This window comes from Pleurodeles waltl, chromosome 12, assembly GCF_031143425.1.
Source record: "Pleurodeles waltl isolate 20211129_DDA chromosome 12, aPleWal1.hap1.20221129, whole genome shotgun sequence".
NCBI lineage: Eukaryota > Metazoa > Chordata > Amphibia > Caudata > Salamandridae > Pleurodeles > Pleurodeles waltl.
The window spans coordinates 246,768,624-246,784,281 of NC_090451.1; the positions used below are offsets into that span (position 1 = coordinate 246,768,624).

Consider the following 15,658-nt stretch of genomic DNA (forward strand, 5'->3'; position numbering starts at 1 on the left):
TCATATACAAATCTTGCATCCTAGAGTTATTGCTTTCCTTTCCCAGACAGCACTGTTGTTGCTCCACATTTAAGCAGTGTTTTGTCCTCATTTCCATTCATGACTAGATTCAGGTCGCCCACACCACCAGTGGGCCTCCTGCTTAGTTGACTAATGTACACAGATGATGTTAGTCAGTGGCCTACCTTCAAACATTTGATGCACGGCTACACATCTAGCTTCATTTGCTCTTCTATACTCTACCATCCTGAGTCCCACGTTTCGGTGAATCAGGATTCCCACCAGGTTATATGTCAGAACCACTAGTGCTTCAAGCACCCATGGCTCAACAACGAGGTTGGAACAACGACCTCGTTCTTATCACTAATAATGCATTTACCACAAATGCGTTTACAACGATTTTTCCTTGTAAACGCATTCCTGGTAAAGGCATAAGTGATCGGCATGCACGGTTCCACCATGCTTCGCCCTTCCCAGCCCCCCACCCCCAAAAATTACTGCTGCCCCCCATCCCCACAACTACACCAACCCCCCACCCCCAAAATTACCCCAACCCCAACCCCCCTCCCTTAAAACCTAAAGCACCCCAACCCACCCCTTAAACCTAAACCCTGATCCCCCTTCCCCCCTAAACCCTAATCACCGCGAGACCCCCCCCCCCCAAAAAAACGGCCCCAGTCCCAGCCCAACTTACCTCCTCCTTCACCGCGTCAACTCAGACTCCCTTTTTCTGTACCTTAACCATGCATATATGCGCTGCTTCGCTTTAATTTTTCACGACTTCGTGGTTTCGGAGTCGTTGTTCCGGGTGTTTCCCTTCCCACCCTGCTGTTTATGTTCCAATGATTAAAGAATGGTGTCAGATAGTGTTGGGAGAGTAGAGGCTTATGATCTACCCCTGTCATGTTGGGTCTTCTGCAATAAGTCTGTGTTCACCACCACTGCATGAACACATACAGAATTTCCAGCTGCTCAGATATGCACTAAGTCCATTTACATAAAAGGTTGTGTCATTAGGTCAGTCTTCCAGTAGCACTCCCTTTTCTCAGTTTCACCCACTTCTCATGTTTTTTTATCTATCTACCTGTTGCTTGTGCAGACCCTCCTCCACCCTTTCCCCAAACCTTATGGCCTAACTGAATAATATTGTGGATACTAAAACAAACACTCTATCCACCACTGAAGAACTTTATTGACCTTGGTATTGGTGTTAAAGGTTCTCCGCAAAGCTTGACCAACGATTAACCAAAGAATTAGAAGGAACACTTAGGCCCTCATTATGACCCTGGCGGTCGGTGTTAAAGCGGTTGTAATATCGCCAACAGGCCGGCGGTAAAAAAAAAAATGGAATTATGACCCTGGCGGTAACCGCAAACACAGACAGCCACTTTAACACACCGACCACCAGGGTGGTAACTGCTGCTGGGCTGGAGACTTCGGTCTCCAGCCCAGCAGCCGTCACAATCCCACCCTCGGGATTACGACCAAGCCTACCGCCATGGTTTTCTTGACAATCATACCGCCACGAAAACCATGGCGGTAGGCACTATCAGTGCCAGGGAATCCCTTCCCTGACACTAATAGGGGTCTCCCACGCCCCCCTCCCCAGAGTCCTCCCCACCCTCTCCTGCCCCCGCATATAAACACACGCGCACCCATATACACACATGCACACACGCATACCCACATCCACCCATGCATGCACACATACATACCCACACACTGCAACACACACAAGTGCTCATGAACTCCCAATGATTTCTCTGGATCTAATGAGGGAAGCACCAACATGGCTCCCCCTCTTCTCCCCACTTGGTTTAAAAGAATGGCCTTCTTAGCATTGTTCCCTGTCGGTCTCCACATTATTACATTGACCTGGGTTAGGGTGTATTGGACTCCGTACTACTTTTTGGGTTCTGCTTGCCAAACTAGAAGTGAGAAGGGTTAGCACCAAAGTTCAATAATGAAATCAGACTAGGTGGGAGCCCACTGTTGGAGGCAAGTTCAGTTTAAGGACTGACAAGCTAGACAACTCCATCACAGTTGGGTGGTCACCTTAGTGGCCTGTGCTACCTAGTTGAAGAACCTAGCGACAATCTGGAGCAGCTGCAGCTCAAACACTTTATAAAATCTGGCCATCAAGATATCCAATCCTTGCACTTTAGCAAGCTTCAGGTTCTTGATTATTTTCAAAAAGTCTTCCTTGACAATCAAGCATTTGGGCTCTCCTCGTGTGTTTTCCGACTGCTGTGCTCCCAATACAGGAATTCCTCGTGTGGTCTCTGGAATAGAATTCTGCATAAAACTCTGTGAAGTGGTGTGGTCCAACTTTTCACTGTCCCACTGCATATAGTGCTGCTGGTTTTAATTTCTGTATTGAAGCTATAAACTTTGCTTCAGAGATGGCTCACCAACAACATACAAGGCGTATTTCCCCCTTTATAAAACACAATTGTCTAATATCACCAACAAAAGTTTGGTCTGTGAACCTCTATTGTGTACCACCTCAGGGCTCATCAGCTTTCTCCTTATGGAGTGTGATCATGTGTTTTTATGTGCCTTCTTCACTTCTATCAAGTACGCATTTAGGGCCTGATTTAGAGATTAGCGGATGGAGTTAATCCGTCACAAATATGACCGATATCCCGTACTATCCAATGGAAATTGTAATATGGCGGACGGGATATCCATCATCTTGTGACGGAGTAACCCATCTGCCAAACTCTAAATCAGGCCCTTAGTCTGCTAAACAAGGTTACCCTCATTTTCCTAAGCAGCCAGCTTCCACTATCAGTTGCCTCCTAGCTTCTGCTTTCAATGTATCCCACAGAATCACTGGAGTACTTTGGTCAACATGGTGCCTTTCAAAAGGACATAATTCAGGCACCACACCATTTTGCCTTCTCATTTCCTGGTGCTCCACTAGCTCATCATGCACCTGACTAGCCAAGGACGGGCAGACAGTGCCACTGGGCCCTAGTCTACCTATTTTATTACCAGCTGTACCCCCTTGTCCAGTAGGATGTGATCTATATTGTATAACGACTGTCTGCCACGAGTAAGAAGAGTAATTGATACTTAACAGTTGCTTGTGCTGCCACCTGTATTCATATACAAATCTTGCACCCTAGAGTTATTGCTTTCCTTTTCCAGACAGCACTGTTGTTGCTCCACATTTAAGCAGTGTTTTGTCCTCATTTCCATTCATGACTAGATTCAGGTCGCCCACACCACCAGTGGGCCTCCTGCTTAGTTGACTAATGTACACAGATGATGTTAGTCAGTGGCCTACCTTCAAACATTTGATGCACGGCTACACATCTAGCTTCATTTGCTCTTCTACACTCTACCATCCTGAGTCCCACGTTTCGGTGAATCAGGATTCCCACCAGGTTATATGTCAGAACCACTAGTGCTTCAAGCACCCATGGCTCAACAACGAGGTTGGAACAACGACCTCGTTCTTATCACTAATAATGCATTTACCACAAATGCGTTTACAACGATTTTTCCTTGTAAACGCATTCCTGGTAAAGGCATAAGTGATCGGCATGCACGGTTCCACCATGCTTCGCCCCCACCAGCCCCCCACCCCCAAAAATTACTGCTGCCCTCCATCCCCACAACTACACCAACCCCCCACCCCCAAAATTACCACAACCCCAACCCCCACCCCCCTCCCTTAAAACCTAAACCACCCCAACCCACCCCTTAAACCTAAACCCTGATCCCCTTCCCCCCTAAACCCTAATCACCGCGAGACCCCCACCCCCCCCAAAAAAACGGCCCCAGTCCCAGCCCAACTTACCTCCTCCTTCACCGCGTCAACTCCGACTCCCTTCTTCTGTACCTTAACCATGCATATATGCGCTGCTTCGCTTTCATTTTTCACGACTTTGTGGTTTCGGAGTCGTTGTTCCGGGTGTTTCCCTTCCCACCCTGCTGTTTATGTTCCAATGATTAAAGAATGGTGTCAGATAGTGTTGGGAGAGTAGAGGCTTATGGTCTACCCCTGTCATGTTGGGTCTTCTGCAATAAGTCTGTGTTCACCACCACTGCATGAACACATACAGAATTTCCAGCTGCTCAGATATGCACTAAGTCCATTTACATAAAAGGTTGTGTCATTAGGTCAGTCTTCCAGTAGCACTTCCTTTTCTCAGTTTCACCCACTTCTCATGTTTTTCTATCTATCTACCTGTTGCTTGTGCAGACCCTCCTCCACCCTTTCCCCCAAACCTTATGGCCTAACTGAATAATATTGTGGATACTAAAACAAACACTCTATCCACCACTGAAGAACTTTATTGACCTTGGTATTGGTGTCAAAGGTTCTCCGCAAAGCTTGACCAACGATTAACCAAAGAATTAGAAGGAACACTTAGGCCCTCATTATGACCCTGGCGGTCGGTGTTAAAGCGGTAGTAATATCGCCAACAGGCCGGCGGTAAAAAAAAAAATGGAATTATGACCCTGGCGGTAACCGCAAACACAGACAGCCACTTTAACACACCGACCACCAGTGTGGTAACTGCCGCTGGGCTGGAGACTTCGGTCTCCAGCCCAGCAGCCGTCACAATCCCACCCTCGGGATTACGACCAAGCCTACCGCCATGGTTTTCTTGACAATCATACCGCCACGAAAACCATGGCGGTAGGCACTATCAGTGCCAGGGAATCCCTTCCCTGACACTAATAGGGGTCTCCCACGCCCCCTTCCCAGAGTCCTCCCCACCCTCTCCTGCCCCCGCATATAAACACATGCGCACCCATATACACACATGCACACGCATACCCACATCCACCCATGCATACACACATACATACATACCCACACACTGCAACACACACAAACATACTTTGTCGCACACATGCATTCACAACACACAACATACACTCACATTCAGACCTTCATGCACTCATTCAACGCGACTCACACACGCATACACGCGTACCAAACTATACACACACACACCCCCACCCCCACAAACACAACAGCCCCACACACAACAGCCCCACACACAACACCTCCCACCCCTCTCCCCTGTCGGAGAACCCGACTTACCTGCTTGCAGGTGGTCCTCCGGCTGGAGACGGGACGCGGCGCTGCTGTTAGCAGCAGTGTCCGTCAGCAAAACACCGCCAGGCCGTATCATTGCTCAGTCCACCCCAATCCAATCCAGCTAACCCCATTTCAATACACTGACTCAAATCCAATCCATCCATCCATCCATCCACCCAGTCCACACACTCCAATCCATGTCCTCAATCTCAGTCTAGTCTACCTCAATCTACTACAATTCAATCCATCCCATTACCTGAATCCACTCCAACTCACTCTATGACACTGCAGCCTTCAGTGCTCTCTGGCACTGAACCACTGAACTCAAGTCCCCTCTACTCAACTCTGCAACACTCTACTCCCCTTACTCCACTCTACACCAACAAATCCACTCTACGACACTCCATGCCACCAACGTTTAGCCGTGCTGAACAGCAAACACACTGGTGTACAACATGGCAAAAACACATTGCCAAAGCCAATAAGCTCTTGCAGAGGCGGGACCTATTGACTTTGCCAATGCTTTTCTAACATGTAATTACTAATTTCATGAACCACTTACTACAAGTTCCAGGTGCTTTTGGTAGGGCTTCTCCCTCCAGGAGAGTGCCCTTGTTTTTGTTCTCATTCCGTCTCAGTACATTTAAACAAAATATAATTTCAGAAAAAGCATTTTCATTAAATAACAATTCAATTGTTTATCAACATTTAAATTCCAATGAAAACATATTCATGAGAAACCATATTGACGTTCAATTAACCCTCTTCTTCAACATGTCTGTTCCATATATTTCTGAAATTCTAACTCCAAGCACAACCTACATACTAACTCTTCACCCGAGTCCTAATTACACCTGTAGCCTGTCCCTTGCATTACCCTAAACACGTTCCTAGCCCTAACGTTAAACCCAGCCACTATGTTACCCAAACCTTATTCCTAATCATATCACTGACACTTACTTCAATTGTACATACTCTAACTCTGTTTCATGGACCATAATCAAACTCTACTTCTACTCCTGATGCTGAGTACCCTCCCTGTAACTCTAGCATAACCCAAACCCTAATCTCAACACTTACCCTAACCTTAATCGTTACCATGACCATATATCTGCCCAACATCTCACCTTTACACTTACCTATACCGTAATACTAATCCGACCCTAATATTCATGCTTACGCTAACACTAACCTTAATCATGTGGCAACATTTTTTTTTTTTAAATGCCCTTTCCAGCTTTATTTACAATGAAAACTAAAATTTGCTGTTCATCAAGAAGACTTTTGTCGTGTGGACCATACATAAATGGTAGTTTACGTGGATAGAGGAAGCACTATGCCAGCAGGGTTATCCAGAGAAATGTTGGTTCCCCTGGTGAAGGAAGCAAAAATATAACTCCAATTCCAGGGAGATTGCACTGTGTGGGCCTTCATGCAAGAACAGCCTACTGGATTTACTGTCTCACATACAAGGAAACTGTCCAATACAAATATTTACTGTTGCAGCTGGATTCAGAACAACACAAAGGCAAAACACGTACTTGAGGCACTGCAAACTGCAGAATCTAAAACCACCAAGCAAGTATTTTCATATCTAGCTTCAAGATTGTGGGATGCCTTACAATAAGAAATCAGACTGTTTAACCTTGTCATTGAAATATCCTTAACACACACTTGTTTATTAGCGCACCACGGCAAGATCCTACTAAAATACCACCTGATCTTACAAACTTGATTGATTGTTCCTTATTTTTTGCCACGACTTTCATCTCCCTCTCAGCCACTAACATATATCAAGCTAGCTTACCTTTTCGCTGTTACTGTTCTTTATTTATTGAGTTTTTTTTCTTTCCTGTGCTAAATACTTCACAATGGGGTAGAGCTCAAAAACACCTAGACACATTAAAAATAAATAACCCCAAGCCTATCCTTGACTTTAATATTTAACCATGATCTCAATTTTAAACTGAAATGTAACCCCACCACTAAACGTAGCACTAACTAAAACCTTAATTTCCTAAACATGATGAAATATGGGACTCAGAATTGTATTAAGATGAAATGAGGAATACTGTAGTACCACCAAATGCCTGATTTACCGAGTACAAATCAGATACCCATAAAGGGTATTTTGGAAAATAAAATTAAATAAAATCCAACTGTGAAAGACCATGCGCTTTGTTTCAAACTTGAAGTTCGGAGTCCATTTTCTTTACAAATAATCTTATTTGCTATAACATGATACTGTATTGCATATGGTTATACTGTTCTAGTCAACTTACAACCATTTGTAGTAAATTGTGTACTTGACATATCACACTTTATAATTTCATACTTCTTCCTCTAGATAGCATATGCTCAGTGGTAGCCACTTCTGAATCTGCACTGACATGCTGCCTACTTCAGTTTTTATGTTTCCGCTTCCATTCAATTCCATCACCAACTTTATTTAAGCTGGTTCTCTACCCCCATCCTAATGGTAAGTCTCTTTAAATCTCAAAATGGATGCATTTACAGTCCCACTGTTACGTCCCCCTTTACGCACCCACCTCTAACCTTGTTATTAATCTTACCTTCTTTTATTCATCTGTGATTGTTTTTGGCCTTTTCTCAATTTTCTTTCTAAATTAACCTCCCTTTTCTCTACAGTTTAGCTCAGTACTCCGTTTTTTTTGCTTCCTCCAACAGTCACTTTTTAACTCCCTTACTTTTTTAATTTGTTTTAAAAAAGATTCTTTTTATTTTATTGCCTTCTTTAAATCAAGACAATTATAAAATATGTTGGTAATGCCTCAAACAGAAAGACAAAGACAATCCCTTGCCATCTCTGTACAATTGATATACAAGGTCATCATAATCGTACTAGACATAACATCCCAGTTTATGAAATAATAGTCTACATTCTGTGAACTCAGCTTGTATTATCCGTATGTGCTCCAGTTCAGATGAGCAGGCTCTGGTCTTATCATCCATTGTATTCGCCCCTCCTTCTCCGTCGGGCTCTCCAGTGTCTCCCTTTCCCTCCATTCAAACTTCTTCATTAATGTCTCCAACATTTGGAAATCTTCGGCTGCATTGTCATCTCTTCTACATCTCAGTCAAATTTCTTCTGCCACCATCCATTTTGCAACAAATCTTTTCCATCAATCCAAAATTAGGCCCAGTGGACCTAGCCATGTAACGGCCACCCTTTGTTTCGCTAGTAGTACCAGTTGATTGAGTTTGTGCGTCATCTTCCTACCCTTACGTGGTCTAATGTCTCCCAGTAAGCATACTAGTGGTTCTTGTGGAACAGGTATGTCACAGTGAACAGGCAAGTATAGTAGCAGCCAGTTGACAATACCATGCTAAACGTAAAAAAGGTAGTGTTTTGCTCAGGGCAATGGAGACAATTGTTATTTCTGTCAGGTTCTATTCTTTGCAGAAGTGTTGGGGCAATGTATGTGCAATGTAAATAAAGTGCATAAGTTTAAATCGTACATTACAGGATACCGTACCAACCAGGGAGCACACAGTCTGCCAGTGTGTGTCTTCTACTGGTATCCCCAGTTCTTCTTCCCAGGCAGGTCTGGCCGGAAAGTATTGTGAGACTTAACTGTCAGCATAGCTGTGTATAATTGTGAGGCCAGAAGTCTTGTCCTTCCCAATTTCAATATGCCCCTAAACAGAAGTGAAGATGGAGCAGCGGTCGGGTATGTAGGCCATAATTCTCGGGCTATGTTTGCAATACAAGAACGTGTTAAGAAAACACCCTCTCCCACCAAGAATGTTTCCTGTGCCATCTCAAAGATTATAAATATCTCATCTGGGTATAAATCACTCAGTGTCTCGCAGACCCCATTCCATCCATGTCGCAACATTTATAGTATCAGCCAGATGTAAAAAGGTCCCAAAAGTTAACCCTCTGTCATGGGTTGGTGCATGTACTCTCTGGCAACCCTGCTTCTTCTGCCCACTCAGTGTTGTGAGCAGTGAATGCAGATGCCTGAAGGCTGCCAATGGCAGTGTCAAAGGCATGTTGTAGGGTATACAGGCATTGTGGCAGGAAGACCATTTTGGCCATTGCAAAGCGCCCCATCTCAGATAGCAGCAGGGAAGTCTGGAATTGCACTGATGCTTGATGACCCTTTGTTACTCTATAATGTACTGTTTCCGTTTTCACAGAGTAGGGGCAATCATTATTTCCAAGTATCCAAACTGTTCTGTCTCCCATCTTAATGGAAATGGTGGTAATGCAGTCATTTCCTTTCTCACCGCCCCCCCCCCCCGGTGGAAATAACAAGCACTTATGTGGGTTAACCCCCAACTCAGTGAGGTCTCCAAAGGCATCAAGGTATCGCAACAGTGAGGGCAGCGAGCTCCTTGGGGCTGTAAGATAGAATACTGTATCATTAGCATACAGTGACACAATGTGTCATGTCTCCAATCCGTATACCCCACTCCGCCATTCCTTATCTAATTTGTATCACCAGGGGTTCTAATGCTATTGCAAGTAGCAGGGGGGACAGGGGACAACCCCTATCCCCTGTCCATGGGGCTGAACATAATCGACCAAGGTGGACTCTAGCCTCATAACACACTTATCCATGCCCTGAACTGTTGTTTGAATCCCATCACTTGCATCCTTGCCTTTAAGTATTGCCAGTCCATGGTGTCATAGGCCTTGGCTATATCAATGGACACTATCGCCAGTTCCTCCACCTCACGCATTACATGCATGAGACGTCTTAAATTCATAGTCGTGTTTCGCCCCGGTATGAAGCCACAATGATCAGGGTGTAACAGCTGGGTGATGACTGGTCTCAGACAGAAGGCAAGAACCTTACACGCTACTGTGGTGTCCATATTTACCATTGTGAGTGGGTGGTAGGAAGAAGGGTCCGATGGCACAGATCCTGGCTTAAGTATCATGGTGATACATCCCTCTCCCATAGTGGGTAGTAGTACTCCACTCTCCTTTGCTTCAAGATATACTCTAGGAGGTGATGTGCCAAGCCTGATGTGTAAGCTGGATAAAATTGCGCTGGAAACCATCACTACCCAGAGATATACTTCCAGAGAGGCACGCCAATGCCTGTCTCACCTTCTCTAGTGTAAGATGGGCGTCTAGCTCTTGTGCTTCCAAGTCCTCCACTCGAAGAAGCGATAAACCTGCCAGGTAAGCTGAAATCCATTGCCCATCCAGGACAAACAAGCTGGTATACACCAACTAAAGATGGTCCCTGAGAGTGTTCATGATATCATGTTGTGTGTATACATCAGCTCCCTCTGGGTTATTAAGGTGTAAGGGATTGCGGTGTTTTGCATCTTGGTATCCATGCTATGTGGTGCCCAAAGCTATGCCCCTCTCTGTGTAACAGCTGGTGGTAAGACTTGAGGGTGAATTGTTCAAGTATGTCTCGCACAGACGCTACCGGACATTGCAGTGTAGCCTCCTCATCCAGCTTCTCTGTTTAACTCTAGGCTGAGATTTTTGCATTTTCACCAGAGCCTCCTCCTTGATGAGGAGTTCTGATTGGACAGTTCTGAGCACACCACATTTAAGGCCCACACATCAGCCTCTTTAAAAAGTCTTCATCGCCTCCCACTTTGTGGCACGGAGCAAACATCATATATAAATAAATTTAAAAAACAACTTACCTGGACATAACTGCCGTTCTCCGCTGCACTGCAGGCTCCCAGCCTGCCCTACTGCCAATCGTGATGCTGCTCAAAGCAGCATTATGATTGGCTGGAGCACCCTGGCTGGGCACTCCAATGCAGACTGGGAGCCTGGGACGGCTCTCTCCAACTCGGCTACACAGTGCTGGGTTGGAGAGAGCCCTTGTGCGCATTAGTGTTTAGCCGGCTGGAGATGGCTGGCCAAACATACATGCGCACTGAGGGAGTGCTCTGTGCACTTCTCTCGGTGCTTGTCATCCCATGGCCCCGCCCCCTTTATAAATGAAACTATAAGAAATGTAGTTTATTATAGTTTTATTCTTAAAGGTTTGCAGCTCCTGCTGCTGGCGGGGGTGACACTCCTATGCCCTAATGGAGGAGCCACCCCTGTATCCCTTATTGGGAGAAAAAAAATACTCCATTGTAAAATAGTTTAATAAATGTTGAAACTGGGGAGAAATCAAAATAGACTTCAAATCAACAACTACACCTTGCATATTCCTATAATACCTAAATATATAGGCAAAACCCAGCAGGCTGCACTGTAATTACAGATATTTGACAGATGGATAAAGCAAAATCTGTAAACGATAACAAGAGCAAGTGGAAGAACAGATTCTGGGTAAAGCGTGCGAAATGACTACAGATTTCAAAGCTCGACAATACTAAATTTGTTCACAATGTTTCAGTCACTCCTATTGTAGCATAACATATCATCCACAAATATATTCCTCAGGAGCACCTATGAAAAGGCTGATTTCACTCTTACGAACACTCAACTAATACATTTTTACCTTTTGTGCAGGACCACACTTAGCACACTGACATAGAGGATGACAGAACTCAACATTCTCTGACTGGACAACTTCCTCTGTTTCATCAAAGTCTTCATCCAGCCACTCAAAAAGATAACGTACCTAGTACAAATGAAATAAGAATACTCATCATTATTAATAAATAAAAACATAATTCATGCATATTTGGTCTTATATTTCAGTCATTGAGTAAGGGCAGATAAAGCCTTGTGCTATGCTCTCTGTAGGAAAATGCCACTGTTGGCATGGCCACCCCCCACTTTTAGCCCAGTGTTGATGTCAGCTTTGATTGGAAGTGTGCTCTGACCCTGCTAACCAGGAACCCAGCACCAGTTTTCTTTCCCTAAAATGGTAACTTTGTTTCCACAATTGGCACAGCCCTGGCACACAGTTAAGCCCCTTGTAAAAGGTACCAAAGGTACCAAGGGCCCTGTGGTCAGGGAAGGTCCCTAAGGGATGAAGCATGTATTATGCCACCCTCAGGGACCCCTCACTCAGTACAGGCACACTGCCTCACAGCTTGTGTGTGCTGGTGGGGAGAAAAAAAGGCTAAGTCAACATGGCCCCTCAGAATGCCATGCTCACAAACCATTGCCTGTGGCACAGGTAAATCACCTCTCTAGCAGGCCTTACAGCCCTAAGGCAGGGTGCACTATACCACAGGTAAGCGCATAGCTGCATGAGCACTATGCCCCTACAGTGTCTAAGCCAATTCCTGAACACTGTAAGTGCAGGGTAGCCATAAAGAGTATATGGTCTGGGAGTTTGTCAAACACGAACTCCACAGGCCCATAATGGCTACACTGAATACTGGGAAGTTTGATATCAAACTTCTCAGCACAATAAATCCACACTGATGCCAGTGTGGGATTTATTGAAAAATGCACCCAGAGGGCATCCGAGAGATGCCCCCTGTATGTTATCCAAACTGCTAGTGCAAGGCTGACCGGTCTGTGCAAGCCTGCCATTTCCAGACAAGTTTCTGACCACATGGGGTGAGTGCCTTTGTGCACTCTGTGGTCAGAAACAAAGCCTGTCCTGGGTGGAGGTGCTTCACACCTCCTCCTGCGGGAACTGTAACACCTGGCGGTGAGCCTCAAAGGCTCAAGCCTGATGTTACAGTGCCCCAGGGCACTCCAGCTAGTGGAGATGGCCTCTCCCCGGATGAGCCCCCACTTTTGGTGGCAAGTCCGAAGGGAGAGTGAGAATAACAAGGTGTCCAGAGCAGAAGTGATCCCCTCCTTGAGAAATCCTCCATCTTGCTTTGGAGGATTAGGACCAATAGGGATAGGGATGTGCTCCCCCCTCCCCAGAGGGAGTGGGCACAAGGAGGGTGTAGCCACCCTCAGGGACAGTAGCCATTGGCTGCTGCTCTCTGACCCTAACAGACCCCTAAACTTTGTATTTAGGGGTGACCCTGAACCAACACCAACTGACTCAGCCCAAGCCCTACCGGACTGTCTCCTGCTTCGAAAAGCTGCAAGAAAAGACACAACACTTTCTGCAGGACCAACGACCCCTGAAAAGCCTCCAGGAGACTGCCTGCATCACGGAGGACCAAGAAACTCCAGTGGACAGCGGCCCTGCCCAAATAAAAGACCAAGAAACCAACATTAAAGGGAGTCTCACCTCGCTCCAGAAGCATCAGTCCAAATACTCTGCCCCCCAATGCCACCGGCTGGTGTCCAGAGAAACTAGCTATCCAGAGAGGACCCCCAGGCGATTCGGACAATGTGTCCACCCTGGGCTGACCTCTCTGCACTCCCACGACGACGCCTGCAGAGGGAATCCAGAGGACACCCCGATCCCGACTGTCCGGGATGAAGATATCAGACACCTGGAGAAGCACAGCACCCGCAGCCCCCAGGCCTGAAAGAAAGTAACCACCTGTGTAGCAACGACCAACAGGCGGCCCTCACCCTTGCCCAGTTGGTGGCTTGCCCGAGAGCCCACCTGTGCCCTGCCTACAGCGCCTAGGTGACCCCCGGGCTCCTCCATAGAGTACTACTGAGACCCCGACACCCTGTTGGCACACCTCACTCGGCCGCCCCCGTGTCGCTGACGGTGCGGTTTCTATGCCTACTTGGGGCCCCTCCAGTGCTACTCCAAACACCCCTGGTCTGCCCTCTGACAACACAGGTACTTACCTGCAAGCAGACTGGAACCAGAGTACCCCCTGTCTCCATAGGCCCCCACGTTATTTTAGCTCCTGTTTGACTCTGCACCTGACCGGCCCTGTGTTGCGGGGTGTTTGGGGTTGCCTTGAACCCCCAACGGTGGGCTACCTATCCCCCGGAGACTGAACCTGTAAGTGTGGTACGTACCTCAGAAACTGTACTTTACTTAACTCCCCCAGGAACTGTTGAAAATTGCAGTGTCCACTTTTAAAATAGCTTTTTGCCATTTAAAAAAAACTGTGTACAATATTGAATCCATTCAAAGTCCTAAGTATGACTATGCAAAGTACCTTTCATTTGATGTACTTACCTGATAAATGAATCAAGTGGTTCTAGAAACAAATTGACAATAGAATATTGTTCTATGTAAAAATCTATTGGCCTGGAGTTAAGTCATTGAGTGTGTGTTTTCACTTGTTGCTTATGTGTGTACAACAAATGCTCAACTCTACCTTCTGATAAGTCTAACTGTTCGACCACACTAGCACATAAAGAGCATTAGTATTATCTATTATTGCCTCTGTCAAGCTTCTTGGGGAACTCGTGGACTCTGTGCACACCATATCTCATTTTGATATAGAATACACAGAGCCAGCTTCCTACCCTCTCGAAAATGAAAGGCATCATAAACAACCAGAATTCCACAATTGGATCACTACACTTTACAAGTTAAATAAAAATCAGTGAAAATGTATATAGTGCCAAAACCCAAAATAATAAACAACCCAAAACACATATTTAACGGAGCCAAAAACAATATTATTGTGCCCTTATACTTACTGATGGGCCACAAAGTAAAGTTTGAAAGAAATAACCTTCAAGGAGATTCTGATGCTCAAAGTCCTCTTCATAACTCCTTTACAACAAGCTGGATATTTCCTAAAGCTGCCAGCATGACTGGAATAAGCTTATCTTAAAAAAGTAGCAAATTTCCAATTTTTAACATGATTCCAGTGGCAGTGACCATTTGCTGGCCCAGGTCGCAAACACTTCTCACTGCATCATCAAGTGTTCTCATTGAGGCCCCACCCATTTATTTCCTTGCATGCTAGTTTGAAGCACGACATACGCTCCACGGAGATGATTACAAAGATATTGTTAAACAGTAAGAACAAGGACTAAATTATGCGAATCCCCAGGAAGACCATGTCACTTAGTCTATTGTGCTGCTTTCACACTCTAGGAAAATGATTTCACATCACAATAGTAACAAAGTGGAGACAGCATAGGGTGGACCAGGATTTACGCAAACAATCAGCATAACATTTTGGGTGACAGATTTTTTTCTTGACACAGCTTCTAAAGTCTAATGCTTGCAAAAAGCTTTGGGTGGACCATGTTGCTGGCCTTCAAGATCTCTGCTATGGGTACATGCATTTAAAAAAAAAAAAAAAAAAAAAAACTGATTTGCTGCTTCGTTCTTTTTAAATTAGCAAAATGTCTCTGAGGAACGTAAGCTCCTCAATAATTGAAGCATTTTGAAAAACACAAGCCTATCCAAGTAGCAATAGAGCCTTTGCCCGTTTTTGTGCAGAATATAAGACATTATAGAGATGAATTAAAGATCAGAAGTTCCAAAAAAGAAAACTTGTTCTTTGCAGATACATTTATAGAGCACCCAGAGCATTTCAGATAAAGATTCATACGATTTAGGATGTAAAACTGAAAAAATAGTTTAGGTTAAATTAACAGAAATGCTGGAATTAAAACATGTCAAAATAAAGCATTGTTTAAAAAGGTTAACACATGACAAAAGCCATTGCTAGATTTAAATCGGAGCACTAGGGGCCAGATGTAGCAAAATAACATTTTGCGACTTGCAAATAGCGAGTCATTGCGACTCGCTGTTTGCAAGTCGCAAAATGTTATGCAGTACGGTGTCTCAGACACCGACTGCGACTCGCTATGGGGTCGCAATGACCCACCTCATGAATATTCATGAG

At 45.2% G+C, this 15,658-nt stretch overlaps 1 protein-coding gene across 2 annotated transcripts in view; it reads right to left on the bottom strand.

Annotated features, from left to right (window-relative positions):
* ANKRD27 (ankyrin repeat domain 27) overlaps positions 1 to 15,658 on the bottom strand; it is a 494,829-nt gene that overhangs the window by 92,066 nt on the left and 387,105 nt on the right. For both annotated transcript variants that reach the window (XM_069217700.1, XM_069217699.1), the window contains one exon: positions 11,518 to 11,640. In XM_069217700.1, the coding sequence (XP_069073801.1) occupies positions 11,518 to 11,640 (123 nt within the window). The remainder of the gene's footprint in view (positions 1 to 11,517; positions 11,641 to 15,658) is intronic.